This window comes from Lithobates pipiens, unplaced genomic scaffold (assembly GCF_037356315.1).
Source record: "Lithobates pipiens isolate NorthernLeopardFrog02 unplaced genomic scaffold, aLitPip1_a1.2 Scaffold_8, whole genome shotgun sequence".
NCBI classification, from domain to species: domain Eukaryota; kingdom Metazoa; phylum Chordata; class Amphibia; order Anura; family Ranidae; genus Lithobates; species Lithobates pipiens.
The window spans coordinates 280,304,879-280,319,283 of NW_027507903.1; the positions used below are offsets into that span (position 1 = coordinate 280,304,879).

General features: G+C 41.7%; 1 protein-coding gene across 1 annotated transcript in view; it reads right to left on the reverse strand.

The window, feature by feature from the left end:
• TXNRD1 (thioredoxin reductase 1) overlaps window positions 1-10,382 on the reverse strand; it is a 154,387-nt gene extending 144,005 nt beyond the window's left edge. Inside the window, exon 1 of the mRNA XM_077472116.1 lies at window positions 10,170-10,382. Coding sequence (XP_077328242.1) covers window positions 10,170-10,248 — 79 coding nt within the window. The 5' untranslated portion in view covers window positions 10,249-10,382. The remainder of the gene's footprint in view (window positions 1-10,169) is intronic.
• Between the last annotated feature and the right edge of the window lie 4,023 nt (window positions 10,383-14,405).

Below are 14,405 nucleotides of genomic sequence, written 5' to 3' on the forward strand. Positions count from 1 at the left end.
TGATTTCAGTGCCTGTCTGTTGGACCAGATAGGTCTAGGCACGTGTTCTTTATGTGTCCTCACACATGCTACTTTTGCAACAGACAGGAACCTTGACTGATTGGAAACATCCTACCACCAGCAGGCAACACCTGTCTGTCCAGTCTCCTCTGTTGGGAATGCCTGTTCTGATCATTCTGGGACCCTTTACTGCCCAAACAGGCTATATCCTTGTCACTTATCAAATTACTATAAGTTATTGTGTAGCGCTTGCTCCTGACGAGCAGGTGCTATGATTTTTTCAAAGTTAACTTTCCTGAAACCACAGTTGGGTTTCAGTACCAGTCTAGCTGGGTTGCACTGGGTTCTCCTTGACCACAGGTGTCACTGTCCCCGCCAGCAAGGTTGAGAACGCAGTCTACCTGGGTGTATTGAATGCCACTGTTCTTTCGTAAAACCAGCCCAGTGGGAGTGTTCTCCTGCTGCATTCTGGGAGGTGGTATTTTAGGTGCTGACATCACGTGACCGGGGTCTGTTCTGCTCTGTTGGAGAGAATATTTTCTGTCTGTTTGGTTCTGGTCCTCCTGACCAGCCCCCATGGCCCTCCTGGCCTGGGGTGCGGAACCATGCAGTTAAAGTCTCAGGGCTGGGTAACCCGAGGCAGCGCAACTGCAGGGACAGACCTGAATGGATTTCGGGGCCTATTGATCCAAGGGTGAAGAAATAAAAAGTAGACTTGGCGCTATACCTTTAAGACATAAACAATAGTAAATAATAAATGATATTGTGCTCCTTGTAATTCAACTATATTCTGCTTGTGTCAAAAAATAAAGTGGAAAATAAAAATAAATATAAAAGGTGAAAATACGCAATACAAAAAGAAAAATCTCAATAGTGACAAGTCCCCTAAATTGGGGTTGAATATGGGTGTGATATTACCACATATGAGAAAAGAAGAAAAAAAAATTGTGTAATATTATCTATATAAATGTATATAAATGAATACCCTTTAAAATCACACTACAAAAATCTTATGCATAAGTGCATGTAACAAAAAATACATATAATGCAAAAGAGTGAAGCCATCCAATGAACCACCAGTAAACATGCGATTATATAAATGCAAAAAAACGCTAATAGGAGTTCAAAAAGTCCCAAAGAATGTGAAAGTAGCTTGTGCAGAAGATGTGTGACCACTAATAAAGATCTTCCCTGTGCGTGTGCCAAATACTGATATTGCCCTCACCAGATACCCTGCCCCTGCAGGGGTAGGATCGCCTCCACAGTGTAAGCCCCTGTGTCGCTGTTTGATGATTCTCTGGGGGGTTCGTTTGTCATCCGCTGGGAAAATTTCACTTGAGCTCACCAGCAAAAACTGTGTCCCATTCAGTGTTCCCGACTGCTCCAGGGGTCCCAAAGGCCAGGTCACCAGCTGCTTAACCTTCTCAGTCCAAAACAGTCCCCCACTCTTGCTCCTCAGTGTGTATTGCTTCAAAAGCCCTCATAGACAGGTGCTGCTTTTTTTCTATTTTTCATTGATCCAAAGGTGGCCCGGTGCCGTCTCATCCAAGGCAGAGGTCCAGCAACTGGAGAAACCCCAGGGGAGGACTCTTCAGGAGAAGGCCGTGCGCAAGGCTGGCTTCTCTAAAGAAGCCTGGAGGCTTAGTTGAAGGACACTACATGGATCTACACTCATATGGTATCGCCAGATCGGCTGAGAGATACTGGTACCGTATGATAGCTCTTTAAATTTGTCTATGTCCCTCAGTAATGCTCAAGTCTGTGGCAAAGACTTTTCTCAAATATTCTACACTCAAGTCTGTGGCAGAGACTTTTCTCAAATATCCTACACTCAAGTCTGTGGCAGAGATTTTTCTCCAATATTCTACACTCAAGTCTGTGGCATAGACTTTGCTTAACACCCTACCAGCTGCTAGGCCTAGTGAGAGGAGGTCTATCCGGGGGTTGTAAAATCCAGCTGTGAAACAGTCGATATTCTCTGGATTTTTCCTACAATAGACTTTCTATTTTTGCAGTCTAAAGTAACTGAGCTTAATCCTAACCCTCTACCCTTGTCTAAAGACTCTCTTTCTGGTTCAAATAAATAACCCAAAAGAAGATTCAGTGTCAGTTTCCACATTTCTATGGGCCATCTTCCATGGGAACCCCTAGACGGAGAAAAGGTTAAGAAGGTAACCCAAAAGAAGATTCAGTGTCAGTTTCCACATTTCTTTGGGCCATCTTCCACAGGAACCCCTAGACGGAGAAGAGGTTAAGAAGGTAAGCCCAATAAAACCAGCAGCTCCTTCGGGGGTCAGTGCTACACTTGTATCCTAGCAATCTGTGCAAGACAGTTTGTGTTCAGAGGAAAATTTCCCCAAAGGAAGACCAGAGTATTCTCCAGTGTGTAGCCTGTGTCTTACTGTGTAAGCACACATATATCACTCCCCCCTCTCCTACCATTTGCTTTTCCGTCATCATCAACAAAAGAAGCAGGCTCAAAAGATCAGTCGCTAATGTCCTGGATCTCGTTAACTGTGTGCCATTTGATCTGTTATATAACATGGAGGTGCAGGGAATCAAAGGAAGTTTCCATCACTTTCCAGCAGGCACATGATCTGAGAGTAGGCCTGCCTCTTGTGTCTGCACTGACTGCAGGAGTAGCTTATCTACTATATTAATATTCTCTGACCTCTTAGACTGTAGCCCAGGAGTAGGGAACCTTGGCTCTCCAGCTGTTTTGAAACTACAAGTCCCATGAGACATTGCAAGACCCTAACGATCACAGGCATGACTTCTAGAGGCAGAGGCATGATGGGATTTAGGCCCATTTGGTCAGAAGTGAAGGCTCTCTTTGTATCATATTCCAGACCTGTCTGAAGTTTGTAATTTCATTCCTAGTTTGTTAATACAATGCTGATCAAAATGCAAGTGCTTCGTAAAACAATGATAGTGATAAGTAATTGTTATGCCGCGTACACACGACTGGACTATTCAACGGACTAGGTCCGACGGTCTTCCCGGCAGACTTTTAGCGGAGGTCCGACGGACTTTCCAAACTAACAGACTTGGGCACACACGAACGGACGAAGTCCATTCGAAATTCTGTTTGGTTTGAACGTGATAGCATAAGACGGGACTAAACAAGGAATTTCAATAGCCAGTAGCCAATAGCCATCCTTGCGTCATATTTGGTCTGTCGGACTAGCATACAGATGAACAGATTTTTCGACCGGACTCGAGGTCCGGCGGATTATTTTTCCTGAAAAATGATTAGACTAGCCCACACACGATCGGATTGTCCGATGGACTGATCCCGTCGGATCTAGTCTGCCGGAAAGTCCGGTCGTGTGTAAGGAGATCTAGGGTAGTAAAGGGCAATACAGCAGGTTGGTAGATCCAATGGTGCAAATCATTTTAAAAAGAATAAAGATATAAAAAGGTTGTCTAGTACATAATATGAAAAAAACAGATAAATAGGAAAAAATTATATAGATAATAAAATCAGTGCCTCAGTGTTGGTGGGCAAATAAAAATATTTGTCCTGTACATCTATAATGCTAGTATTAAAATACAACAAATTGTTGAATATCGGGGAGAAAAAGATTTATATAAACAGCACAATTAGGGTTCTGTAAATAATATATATATATATATATATATATATATATATATATATATCAGGACTTTGGACTTTGACTCAATAATCACATCACTAACAAATTAAACAGGTTATTTCATTGTTGTAGATTATAATTAACATTTTTTTTCATAGAGATTCACCATGGCGTACCATTAAAATCGATGTAGTAACTTTGCAGCAATTCATACATTAAAATAGAAGTATTGGTTTGAGGTTGTTTTAAAAATCATACTTACCTAGGTGGATACGGCATTGATCCAGAACCTGCAGGTTGTCCCCCGCCGCCTCTAAATGTGAGAGCTGAGCTATCAAACACTGCTGATCGCTCAGTTCTCCCTGCCACTCTGAGCAGAGAGCTAGTGCTCTGCCCCCATGTGCTCACTAGAGTGCTGGCCTGTGGAGGGGGTGGGAGCGGCTGACTCAGGCTCTCAGCGACTTGCTGGAAGACTGAGCCAGGTGCTGATCCAGGCTCTTAGGTGGATCCCGACCATATGGTTATGATCTTCACCCAGCCACAACCAGCTCTGTGATTCCAGGCTTAAAAAGGGGTCACAGGAGTACAGAACAGACAGCACTTCTCTGATCCACAGATGTACAGCCAAATGAGCTTTGGCTGTACTTCTCCTTTAAATGTCAATGCAGGGCATATAATGTACTCTGGAAAACTGTTTGACACATTTAATGGAAAAAAACAATCTTTTTTCACATCCCATATTCGAAAGTTCACATCCCATATTCGAGGTCTGATCTGAGTTTTCTATACTGAATTCTGCCACAAACCCTTGTAGTGCTGCATTCTACTCAAAACCCATACCCACACAGAAAATCTTGATCCTCCTCAGCTGCCTGCTGAATTCAAGCACCCAGGTGCTGATGACACACTGGGCTCATCCTCCGGCCTACCCCTCAGCTAATCTGTGTGTTTGATCCTGCAGACTCCTGGGAGATGTGATCTAAGTATCCCAGGAGGCTGCAGGAGCACAGATACGCCATTCTAGACCTAGGCAGGGCCAAAGAAAACCAATTAATAAATAGGTAAACAGAAAAAAAAAAGCAAAACAAAATTGCATGCACTCCAAAGGTCTAGGCTGATCACAGAACAGGGTAAAGAGCCAATCACAGCGGGCTCTTTACCACATGATTAGCTGTCAGCCAATGACTGCTGATCAGGAAGTAGACAAAACAAACAGAGATTTCACAGCTCCAAGTCATGAGCTATGAGTAAGCGCTGTTTGTAGCGTGAAACGCGTTAGCAATTTTATTCAAAAATCCTTTTTTGTTCCCTTTTTGCTGTGATGTTTTGTGCAACGGAGTTTTGCACTTGCATTTTGAAGAAATAAAGGCATCTAATTTTTACACAATCTGGAGTGCGGCTATCCAGAGTTTCGTTCTGAAACAGAAGTCGGTTATCTGATTCTCGCAATCAGCGTGAGGAGAAAAGAATAAAGCTGGTAACCAGCTTCTGTTACAGGGACATCAGTACTGATCTGTGCAACCTATCAGTGCCCACAAATGCCATCTATCAGTGCCCACCAGTGCCACCTTTCAGTGGTGCCAATCAGTGCCCATCAGTGGCTCATCATCAGTGTCACCTACCAGTGCTGCCTACCAGTGCCTATCAGTGCTTATCAGTGCCACCTATCAGTGCCACCTCTCAGTTCCCTTCAGTGCCCCCTATCAGTGCCTGCTTATAAGTGCCCACCAGTGCCACCTCATCAGTGCCCATCAGTGCAGCCTCATCAGTGCCCATCATTGCCACCTCATCAGTGCCCATCAGTGCAGCCTATCAGTGCCCATCAGTGTAGTTTCATCAGCACACATCAGTGAAGGAGAAAAATTACCTGCTCGCAAAATTTTATAACAAACTATGAAAAAAAATTCTGAATTTTCTGTGTTTTTTTGTTTCTTTAGCAAAAATAAAAAACACAGTGGTGATTAAATACCACCAAAAAAAGCTCAATTTGTGTGAAAAAAATGATAAAAATTTGTGTTTGGGTATAATGTTGCATGACCACGCAATTGTCATTCGAAGTGCAACAGCGCTGAAAGCTGAAAATTGGCCTGGTCAGGAAGGAGATATAAGTGCCCAGTAGGCAAGTGGTTAATTGGTAGGCCATCGTTCTGCTTTCATTTGAAAGGAATGTACAGTGAGCCATTATGTCGAACAACGTGAAAAACAGATTTAGGGTTGAAAAAAATGAAGTATTCACAAGGAATTCTATATTCTCACTCAAACATATCTTCATCCCAGAGAAGCATAATTAAATGGAAAATAATAGGGACTTTCTTGCAATGCAATTTGCAATTCATAAACAAGTAAGACAGGTTATTATATCGTTAATTATTATAATTAAAATATTTCCATTGATGTGCTCTATGTAGTACTATTAACCACTTGCTTACTGGGCACTTAAACCCCCCTCCTGCCCAGACCAACTTTCAGCTTTCAGCGCTGACGCACTTTGAATGACAATTGCGCGGCCATATAACACTGTACTCAAATGACATTTTTATCATTTTTTTCCCACAAATAGAGCTTTCTTTTGGTGGTATTTAATTACAGCTGGGAGTTTTATTTTTTGCTAAACAAACAAAAAAAATGCAAAAAAAAAAAATCATGTTTAATAGTTTGTTATACAATTTTGCAAACAGGTAATTTTTCTCCTTCATTGAAATGCACTGATGAGGCGGCACTGGTGGGCACTGATAGGCTGCACTGGTGGGCACTGATAGGCACAGTTAAGGCGGCACTAATAGGCACAGATAAGGTGGCACCGATAGGCACAGATAAGGCAGTACTGATGGGCACAGATAAGGCGGCACTGATGGACAAAGATGGGCACAGATAAGATGGCACTGATGGGTGGCACTGATGGGTGGCATGGATGGGTGGCACGAATGGGTGGCACTAAGGGGCACTGATAGGTACCACTGATAGATGGGACTGATGGGCACTGATAGGTGGCACTGATAGGTGACTCTGATAGGTGGCACTGATGGCGGCACTGATGGTCACTGATGGGCACTGGTAGATGACACTGATGGGCACGGATATGTGGCACTGGGGTGCAGCACTGTTGTTGAGGCAGATTGTGGGCACTGATAGGTGGCACTGTGGGTACTGATGGGTGGCACTGTGGGCACTGATGGGTGGCACTGTGGGCACTGATGGGTGGCACTAATGTGGGGCACTTTTTTATTATTTGGGTGGCACTGGCAGGGGCCAGGTGGGCACTGATAAGCTGGCCGTGATCGAAAAATAGCCGATTACCGGCTCTGTTGTGTCACATGATCAGCTGTCATTGGCTGACAGCTGATCACGTGGTAAGGGGTCGGGATTGACTCCTTGCTCCGATCTGTGATCAGGCGAGTCTCAGGGGGCACGCAGGCCGCTCGTGCATGGGACGATGTCAATAGACGTCGTCCCGGCAAAGCAGGTCCGCGCTGTAGCCGTCATTCGGCTATAGCACGGATCTCAAGTGGATTAAAAAAAGTAGATATATATTGCAGCACAGTGGCTAAGTGGTGGGCAGCACGGTGGCAGCAAGTTGTTGGCACTTCCGCCTAGCAGCACTAGGGTTCAAATCCCAACCACGACACTACCTGCCTGGAGTTTGCATGTTCTCCCTGCGCCTGTATGGGTTTCCCCCGGGTACTCCGGTTTCCTCCCACATTCCAAAGACATGCTGGTAGGCTAATTGAATCCTGTCTAAATTGGCCCCAGTATATTTATGAATAGGGACCTTAGATTGTAAGCTCCTTGAGGGCAGGGACTGGTGTAAATTCGATATATATGTTAAGAGCTACGTAAATTGATGGTGCTATATAAATACCTATAATTAATAAATATATTAACAAAATACAATAGTTATGAGTATATCTGCACTTACAGTTTTCATTTAGCCCCCCCCCCCCCCCCGACAAAGTCCCACAGATACCTGTCAGTGAAATCTACCTAATCCAGCTCCCTGTGATGGTGTGACAAACAATGCTGTACTGCTCCTGAATTAAGAGAAGAGATGCCATTCTCATGTAGGCTGTGCCTGTTTGTGATGGTATGACAAACAATGCTGCACCGCTCCTGAATTAAGAGAAGAGATGCCATTCTCATGTAGGCTGTGCCTGCTTGCACGAAAGTGGGGTAAAAAAAAATTGCAGGAGGCATACGGTTATCAGCATTGTCACTGCTGAATCACCAGCCTATAGTTCATCAATCAGTACCTGGCCACACCAAGCCCTGCCCACTTCTTTCTGATAGCACTGCCTCTGTTGCTGTAACCCTCCCACTGTGAGCTGCAGTGTCTGGGAGGGGGAGCAGTTGAGAAATAAATGAAGGAGGATTTGACGCAGTCAGGGAAGGAAAAGGACGTTTTTTTTTTTATATTATGAGGCTTGTGCATCGGCTAGTAACTGAATGTAGGAATTTAGAATAATTTACGGGACCTTTTAGTTGTACTTTCAGCAAATCTTTTTTTTTTTTAATCCATTGCTAAGATTCTTACCTGGAGCTCCTGCCAGTAATAGCACTTCCCGCTGTAGGGTGACAATGTTAAGCTATTACCTCTTAATTAGTAACAGTCGGTTTTGTGCACTCCTTTAGTTGCCTGCTGGCCTGCCTATCAAGACTTTATGAGGCATGCACACCTACGATTTCATGCTGGGGTTAAAGTAATTGTAAACAATCACCTTGTAAAACAACCCATTCAGTTTATAATATTTTTTTAATTCATTTTTTTTTATAAGTGATCACATTCCATCTCTTCCTTCTGTTTTCAGCTGCATAGGTGCTAAGATGGAAGAGAAGCAAGAGTACACTGAGCTTCCCAGTGAAAGACTGTGCAATGGAGGTGTGTCAGGACAAGTCCCGATCATTGGAGGAGAGCACACTGAGTTTCCAGCACAGCTAGAGAACTGACCACAGTGTGCTCTACTGCTTAGTGTGGTCAGTTTTTAATAGGAAAGCAGAGACTGGCAGAAACATCAGGGATTTCACACAAAGGAAGAAATACAAAGAAATCAGGAGACTTTCTCATAAAAGCACATGTACAGTAGGCACATATCAGGAATATGAAATGTTGGGGTAACAAACACTTTAAACACTGCAATTCCAATTATGCTACATACCATCACTAGTGTAAGCTTTTAATTTACCTCTTATCATTTTTATCCTACTGTTTTTACTAAGGGTGGGCCATTATTGTATATTTCTGCAGTGGGCCTCAGGTACCCCAGTCTGATACTAAATTATTTAATTCAACATACAGTATCTCACAAAAGTGAGTACACCCCTCACATTTTGTAAATATTTTATTATATCTATTCATGTGACAACACTGAAGAAATTACACTTTGCTACAATGTACAGTAGTGAGTGTACAGCTTGTATAACAGTGTAAATTTGCTGTCCTCTCAAAATAACTCAACACACAGCCATTAATGTCTAAACCGCTGGCAACAAGAGTGAGTACACCCCTAAGTGAAAATGTCCAATTTGGGCCCAAAGTGTCAATATTTTGTGTGGCCACCATTATTTTACAGCACTGCATTAATCTTTTTGAGCATGGAGTTCACCAGAGCTTCACAGGTTGCCTCTTCCACTCCTCCATGGGGTTGGTGGATGATAGAGACATTTGAGTGGTGTACTCATTTTTGTGAGATACTGTACAAAGATCACCGTTTTAGAGCATAAAGAAGAAGAAAAAGGGCCTATTTCCTTTTTTTGAAACAAAGGGTATCTATTATTCCTCTGCAGGAGCATATAGAGAATCTCACTTATTCTAGTTTTTAAAATAAATGTATATGATCATAATCATATAGGAAATCTACCGAACAAATGATACAGCTCCAAATAAGGTATGCAACAATATCTCTGAGACTTGTTGATGAAAATTGTATTAACAAGAACCTTTATTGTGTGCTCACAGCAACCAATTAGCTTCTATGAAATGAAGAAATTAAAATGAGCTAATGATTCTTACTGGTTGCTTTAGCCAACTGAAACCTTTTTTAACTTTAATAGATACACCTGTTTGTCATCTTTTCTGCTCAGATACATTAATGATAGAAGAGATGGTATAAGCAAGATGTTTCTAGTTCTGATACTACAGCATTAACAATTCACAGGACACCTATACTTTCCTAACTACATGCTACAAAGATTAGTTATGTTGCAATAACTCATTGCAACCAATCCAATACATTTTCAAAAACTTGGAAAACTAAAGAAAGTTTATTTCTGACCCGTTGCTGCTATTACTTCTCTTTGCCCTACTCAAATAGTCTGCTAAATACTGCTTCAGTATAATGTATGCAGTATTAACAAACATGCAACTATATTAAGCACAAAGAAGGCTGCACAATGTGTCAAGTAAAAAACAAACAGTTATATGAAAATGTAATCATAATATGTTTTAATCCTCAAAAATAAAATAAAAAATAAAAAAAGCCACATTATAAAAAAAAGTTAAATAAATACTTAAATATGTAATACACTAAATAGAAGTAATATGTAAGTAAACATATTAAGACAAACAAAATGCCAGCTTACCTGCTTTGTAGAGACTCAGGCTCTTAACTTTATTCTGATCCGCTAAGACAACCTTCCCTTTCTTCACCGAATTACCCATTGTGTAGCTTAGAAAGCATCATGTGCACAGTCCCAGAGTGAGGACAAGGTCTGTTGCCTGTCACCTATTATCATCACCTGTTTGTTGACCTTAGATATCATAACCAGAAAAAAAATGACAATGGCTGTTCTTGTTCATCCTTCTGCAGTCACCAATCAAACCTTTGTACCTAGCAGTATGTCACCTGGTTTATCATTGTATTCTAGGAATAGAAGAAAATGTGCAAGTGGCCTGAATTGAAAATGTATGTTATTAGTGTATTTGTAGATGCAACATGGGATATATAAGGCAACAAATTTCCCTTTGAGGATTGCTTTTATTGTTTAGCTTTGTTACATGTATCAGGGAATGGGATTCGGTCCCTTGATACAAGTTAAAAAGAGCTGTCATTGCCTGTATAGTTCATGATCTGCTTTTATCCTCTGCTTGATGTTGTATACTGGTAAACAATGACCTCTGCTGGCATGTGCTGATCATTGCAATAATGGAAACCGGTGCAGAGGAATATGTAGGCTTCCACTGATGACATCATTCTAGCCTTTGGCTACGGTGCTTTCTAAATCATTGAACAGTGGGGATGAGGTTCAGGTTTGCAGCTACAGTGCCTTGCAAAAATACTACCTATTTTGTTACATTACAGCCTTTAGTTCAATGTTTTTTTAATCTGAATTCTATGCAATGGATCAGAACACAATCGTCTAAGTTGGTGAAGTAAAATTAGAAAAATATATACATAAAACTATTTTTCAGAAATAAAAAAAAAGGATAATTGGCATGTGTGTATGTATTCACCCCCTTTGTTATGAAGCCCATAAAAAGCAGAGAGGCAGCACAGAGACCTAAGGTAACCCTGGAGGAGCTGCAGAGTTCCACAGCAGAGACTGGAGTATCTGTACATAGGACGACAATAAGCCGTACACTCCATAGAGTTGGGCTTTATGGCAGAGTGGCTTTTACTTTCAGCAAAATACAAAATGGCACGTTTTGAGTTTGCAAAGATGCATGTGGAAGACTCCCAAAATGTATGGAGGAACGTGCTCTGGTCTGATGAGACTAAAATTAAACTTTTTGGCCATCAAAGAAAACGCTATGTCTGGCACAAACCCAACACATCACATCACCCAAAGAACACCATCCCCACAGTGAAACATGGTGGTGGCAGCATCATGCTGTAGGGATGTTTTTGTCGGGACTGGGAAACTGGTCAGAGTTGAGGGAAAGATGGATAGTGCTAAATATAGGAATATTCTTGAGCAAAACCTGTACCGCTCTGTGTGTAATTTGAGGCTAGGACAGAGGTTCACCTTCCAGCAGGACAATGGCCCTAAACACATTGCTAAAACAACACTTGAGTGGTTTAAGGGGAAACATGTAAATGTGTTGGAATGGCCTAGTCAAAGCCCAGGCCTCAATCCATTGGAAAATCTGTGGTCAGACTTAAAGATTGCTATCCACAAGCACAAACCATCCAACTTGAAGGAGTTGGAGCAGTTTTGCAAGGAGGAATGGGCAAAAATCCCAGTGGTAAGATGTGGCAAGCTCAGAGAGACTTATCCAAAGGGACTTGGAGCTGTGATAGCCGCAAAAGGTGACTCTACAAAGTATTGACTTTAGTGGGGTGAATAGTTATGCACATTGACTTTTTCTGTTATTTTGTCCTATTTGTTGTTTGCTTCACAATAAAAAACAAAAAACAAAAAAAAAACTTCAAAGTTGTGGGCATGTTCTGTAAATTAAATGATGCAAATCCTCAAACAATCCATGTTAATTCCAGGTTGTTGTTAATAAAGCAGACATTAGGTAAACTTATAAAGTACAAAGTACACTAGGTCATCTATATGGCAGATTAAATGTTACAACCATACTTAGTTAGAGACCTCTGAACAAGTAAAAGGCATAAAAGCATCTCTATGATTCATCCGTTAGTCTGATAAGGTATAGGTATAAGGCATAGGTCTGTCTATATTTTGCAACTGTTCCAAAGGAAAATGGAGAATAAGGTTTTTATCAAGCTCGAGAGCAATATAAGAGTGAAAGGGCTTGAGATGAAGGTTATAAAGAGAGAGAGAAGAGATTGGAGAAAGAAGAAGGGGGGGAGTAGGGGGGGCAACTAGTGGGGGATAGAAGAAGGAAGAAGGGTGTAGGGGGTATCGGTGGCATGCAGGCCATCAATCCAGCTGTAATATAGTTAAAATCTATGAGATCAGACAGAAAGTAAACCACTTCACATCAGTGACCAGGCCGTATATTTGTGAGAAATGGCTCTTTATGTGAGTTATTAAAAAAAAACAACGTGAGTGGCGTCCTAATGAGTTTTTGACATGATTTCCTTGTAGCAGGAGGTGGACGTAAATTCAAGTCAAGGTGCCCAAATACGTTTGTGTCAGTTGGAGGGGCCTCTAGCGTTGTGAGTAATATCCTCCATGAGGTGGACCTCAGCGACCTTTTGTAGCCATGTTTTTATAGATGGGGTTGATGGATGACCCCACAGGGTCAAAATTAAAGCTTTAGCTGAGTTCAGCAAATGGGGTATAAGCGAGCATTATATGAGCCAACGGAGACTTTGGTCGCATTAAAGAAGGTGGTCCATGGATTGTTTGGTAGGGAGACCCCTGTGATTTGATGAATCAGATTGAGGATGTTGGTCCAGTAAGGGCGGATGATTGGGCAAAACCACCATATATGTGCGTGAGTAGCTTTGTTCCCACAGCTCCTCCAGCACAATGGGGAGTTGGCGGAGAACATATGGTGTAGTTTGGATGGTGTGTAGTGCCACCTGGTAAGCAACTCATAGTTGAGCTCCATAATTTTTGAAGCTAGAGAAGAGACATGAGCCAGTTTCAGGACCTTGTCTTTTTGTTTGTTCGCAATGGATAAGTTTAGGTCCGTTTCCCATTTTGTCAAGAAAGACGGATGGCCAGGGTTTTGGAGCTCGATGTGAGCTTTATAGAAAGTCGAGATGCTATGTTGCGGTGGGTCCTTTTGGTGAAACACTACCTCAATGTCATTAAGGTCTTATAATTCACGTAGAGGTAGGGGGAGCCACCTTGTAAAACATAGTAGTTGATTATGTCCCCATTGGTTCATGAAGGTGGTTGTATTAGATCTCGGAGATCGGCTTCAGTGAGTTGGATTGGAGAACGTGATGTGAGCAAGAGAGGTTCATTTAGGGACCAGGATTTGAAGCCAGAGTCCAAGAGGCCCGGTAGGAAGTATATGTGATTAAGCAGAGGCATCAATGGGAATTGTAGGCCCAGGCGTATTTTCTATGCAAAGCGTCCCAGACATCTAAAGAGGACTTGGTAAGAGTTGGGGTCAAATGATTAAGATTCCTAAAAGATCAGGGGATCCAGGGAGCGTTTGAAAGATCAATGCCACTCAGCGAATGTTCAATTTGTAGCCATAACTTAAAGTCTTTAGTGTATTTCCAGTCAGCCAATCTCGATAAAACTACAGCTTTATAGTATGATCGAAGATTGGGAAGAGCCAATCCTCCTGTTTAGAGCGAAACAAGATTCAAAATTCTCTAGCTACCCTGGGGTGGCTATCCCGCCAGATAAAGTGGGAGATCTGTTGAAGAACCCTATAGGAACACCCAGTGGAATCATTTGGAAAATAAAAAGAATGCGAGGGAGAATATTAATTTTGATTATATTTATTTTACCTAACGAGGAGTGAGAAAGGTTAGACCACTTTCTCAAATCTTCCCTAACGCTGTTTAATAAGGGGATGTAATTTTGTTTATGGACGTTTGTTCCCATTTGAAGGGGAAAAGGGGTTTCAGTGCTTCTGTCGCCGCATCATTTGAAATAAAATGAATGCAAGAACGATGTACACCTAAACCACCTCACATTATAAAACTCACATTCACTGCACCCCCTTATACCCATAGATAAATAAATGTTTTTTATTTCTGTATCCTTTGCACATCCTAATTCTTGTAATAAAACCCTAGCCTGTGCAGTTTTTCTCTAGTAAATTTGCACCCATATGTCTTACTTTTTGTATTCTGCTGTTATTAAACTCAAAAGCAAACATTTATTATATGAAGTTTACCAATTCTTTGTCTTGTTTTTCAAAACAAGTTCTCCTGCAGATGTAAAAATTTAGTGCAAAAATCCCACACAATTACACTCTCATAAAAAATAAAGTAAACT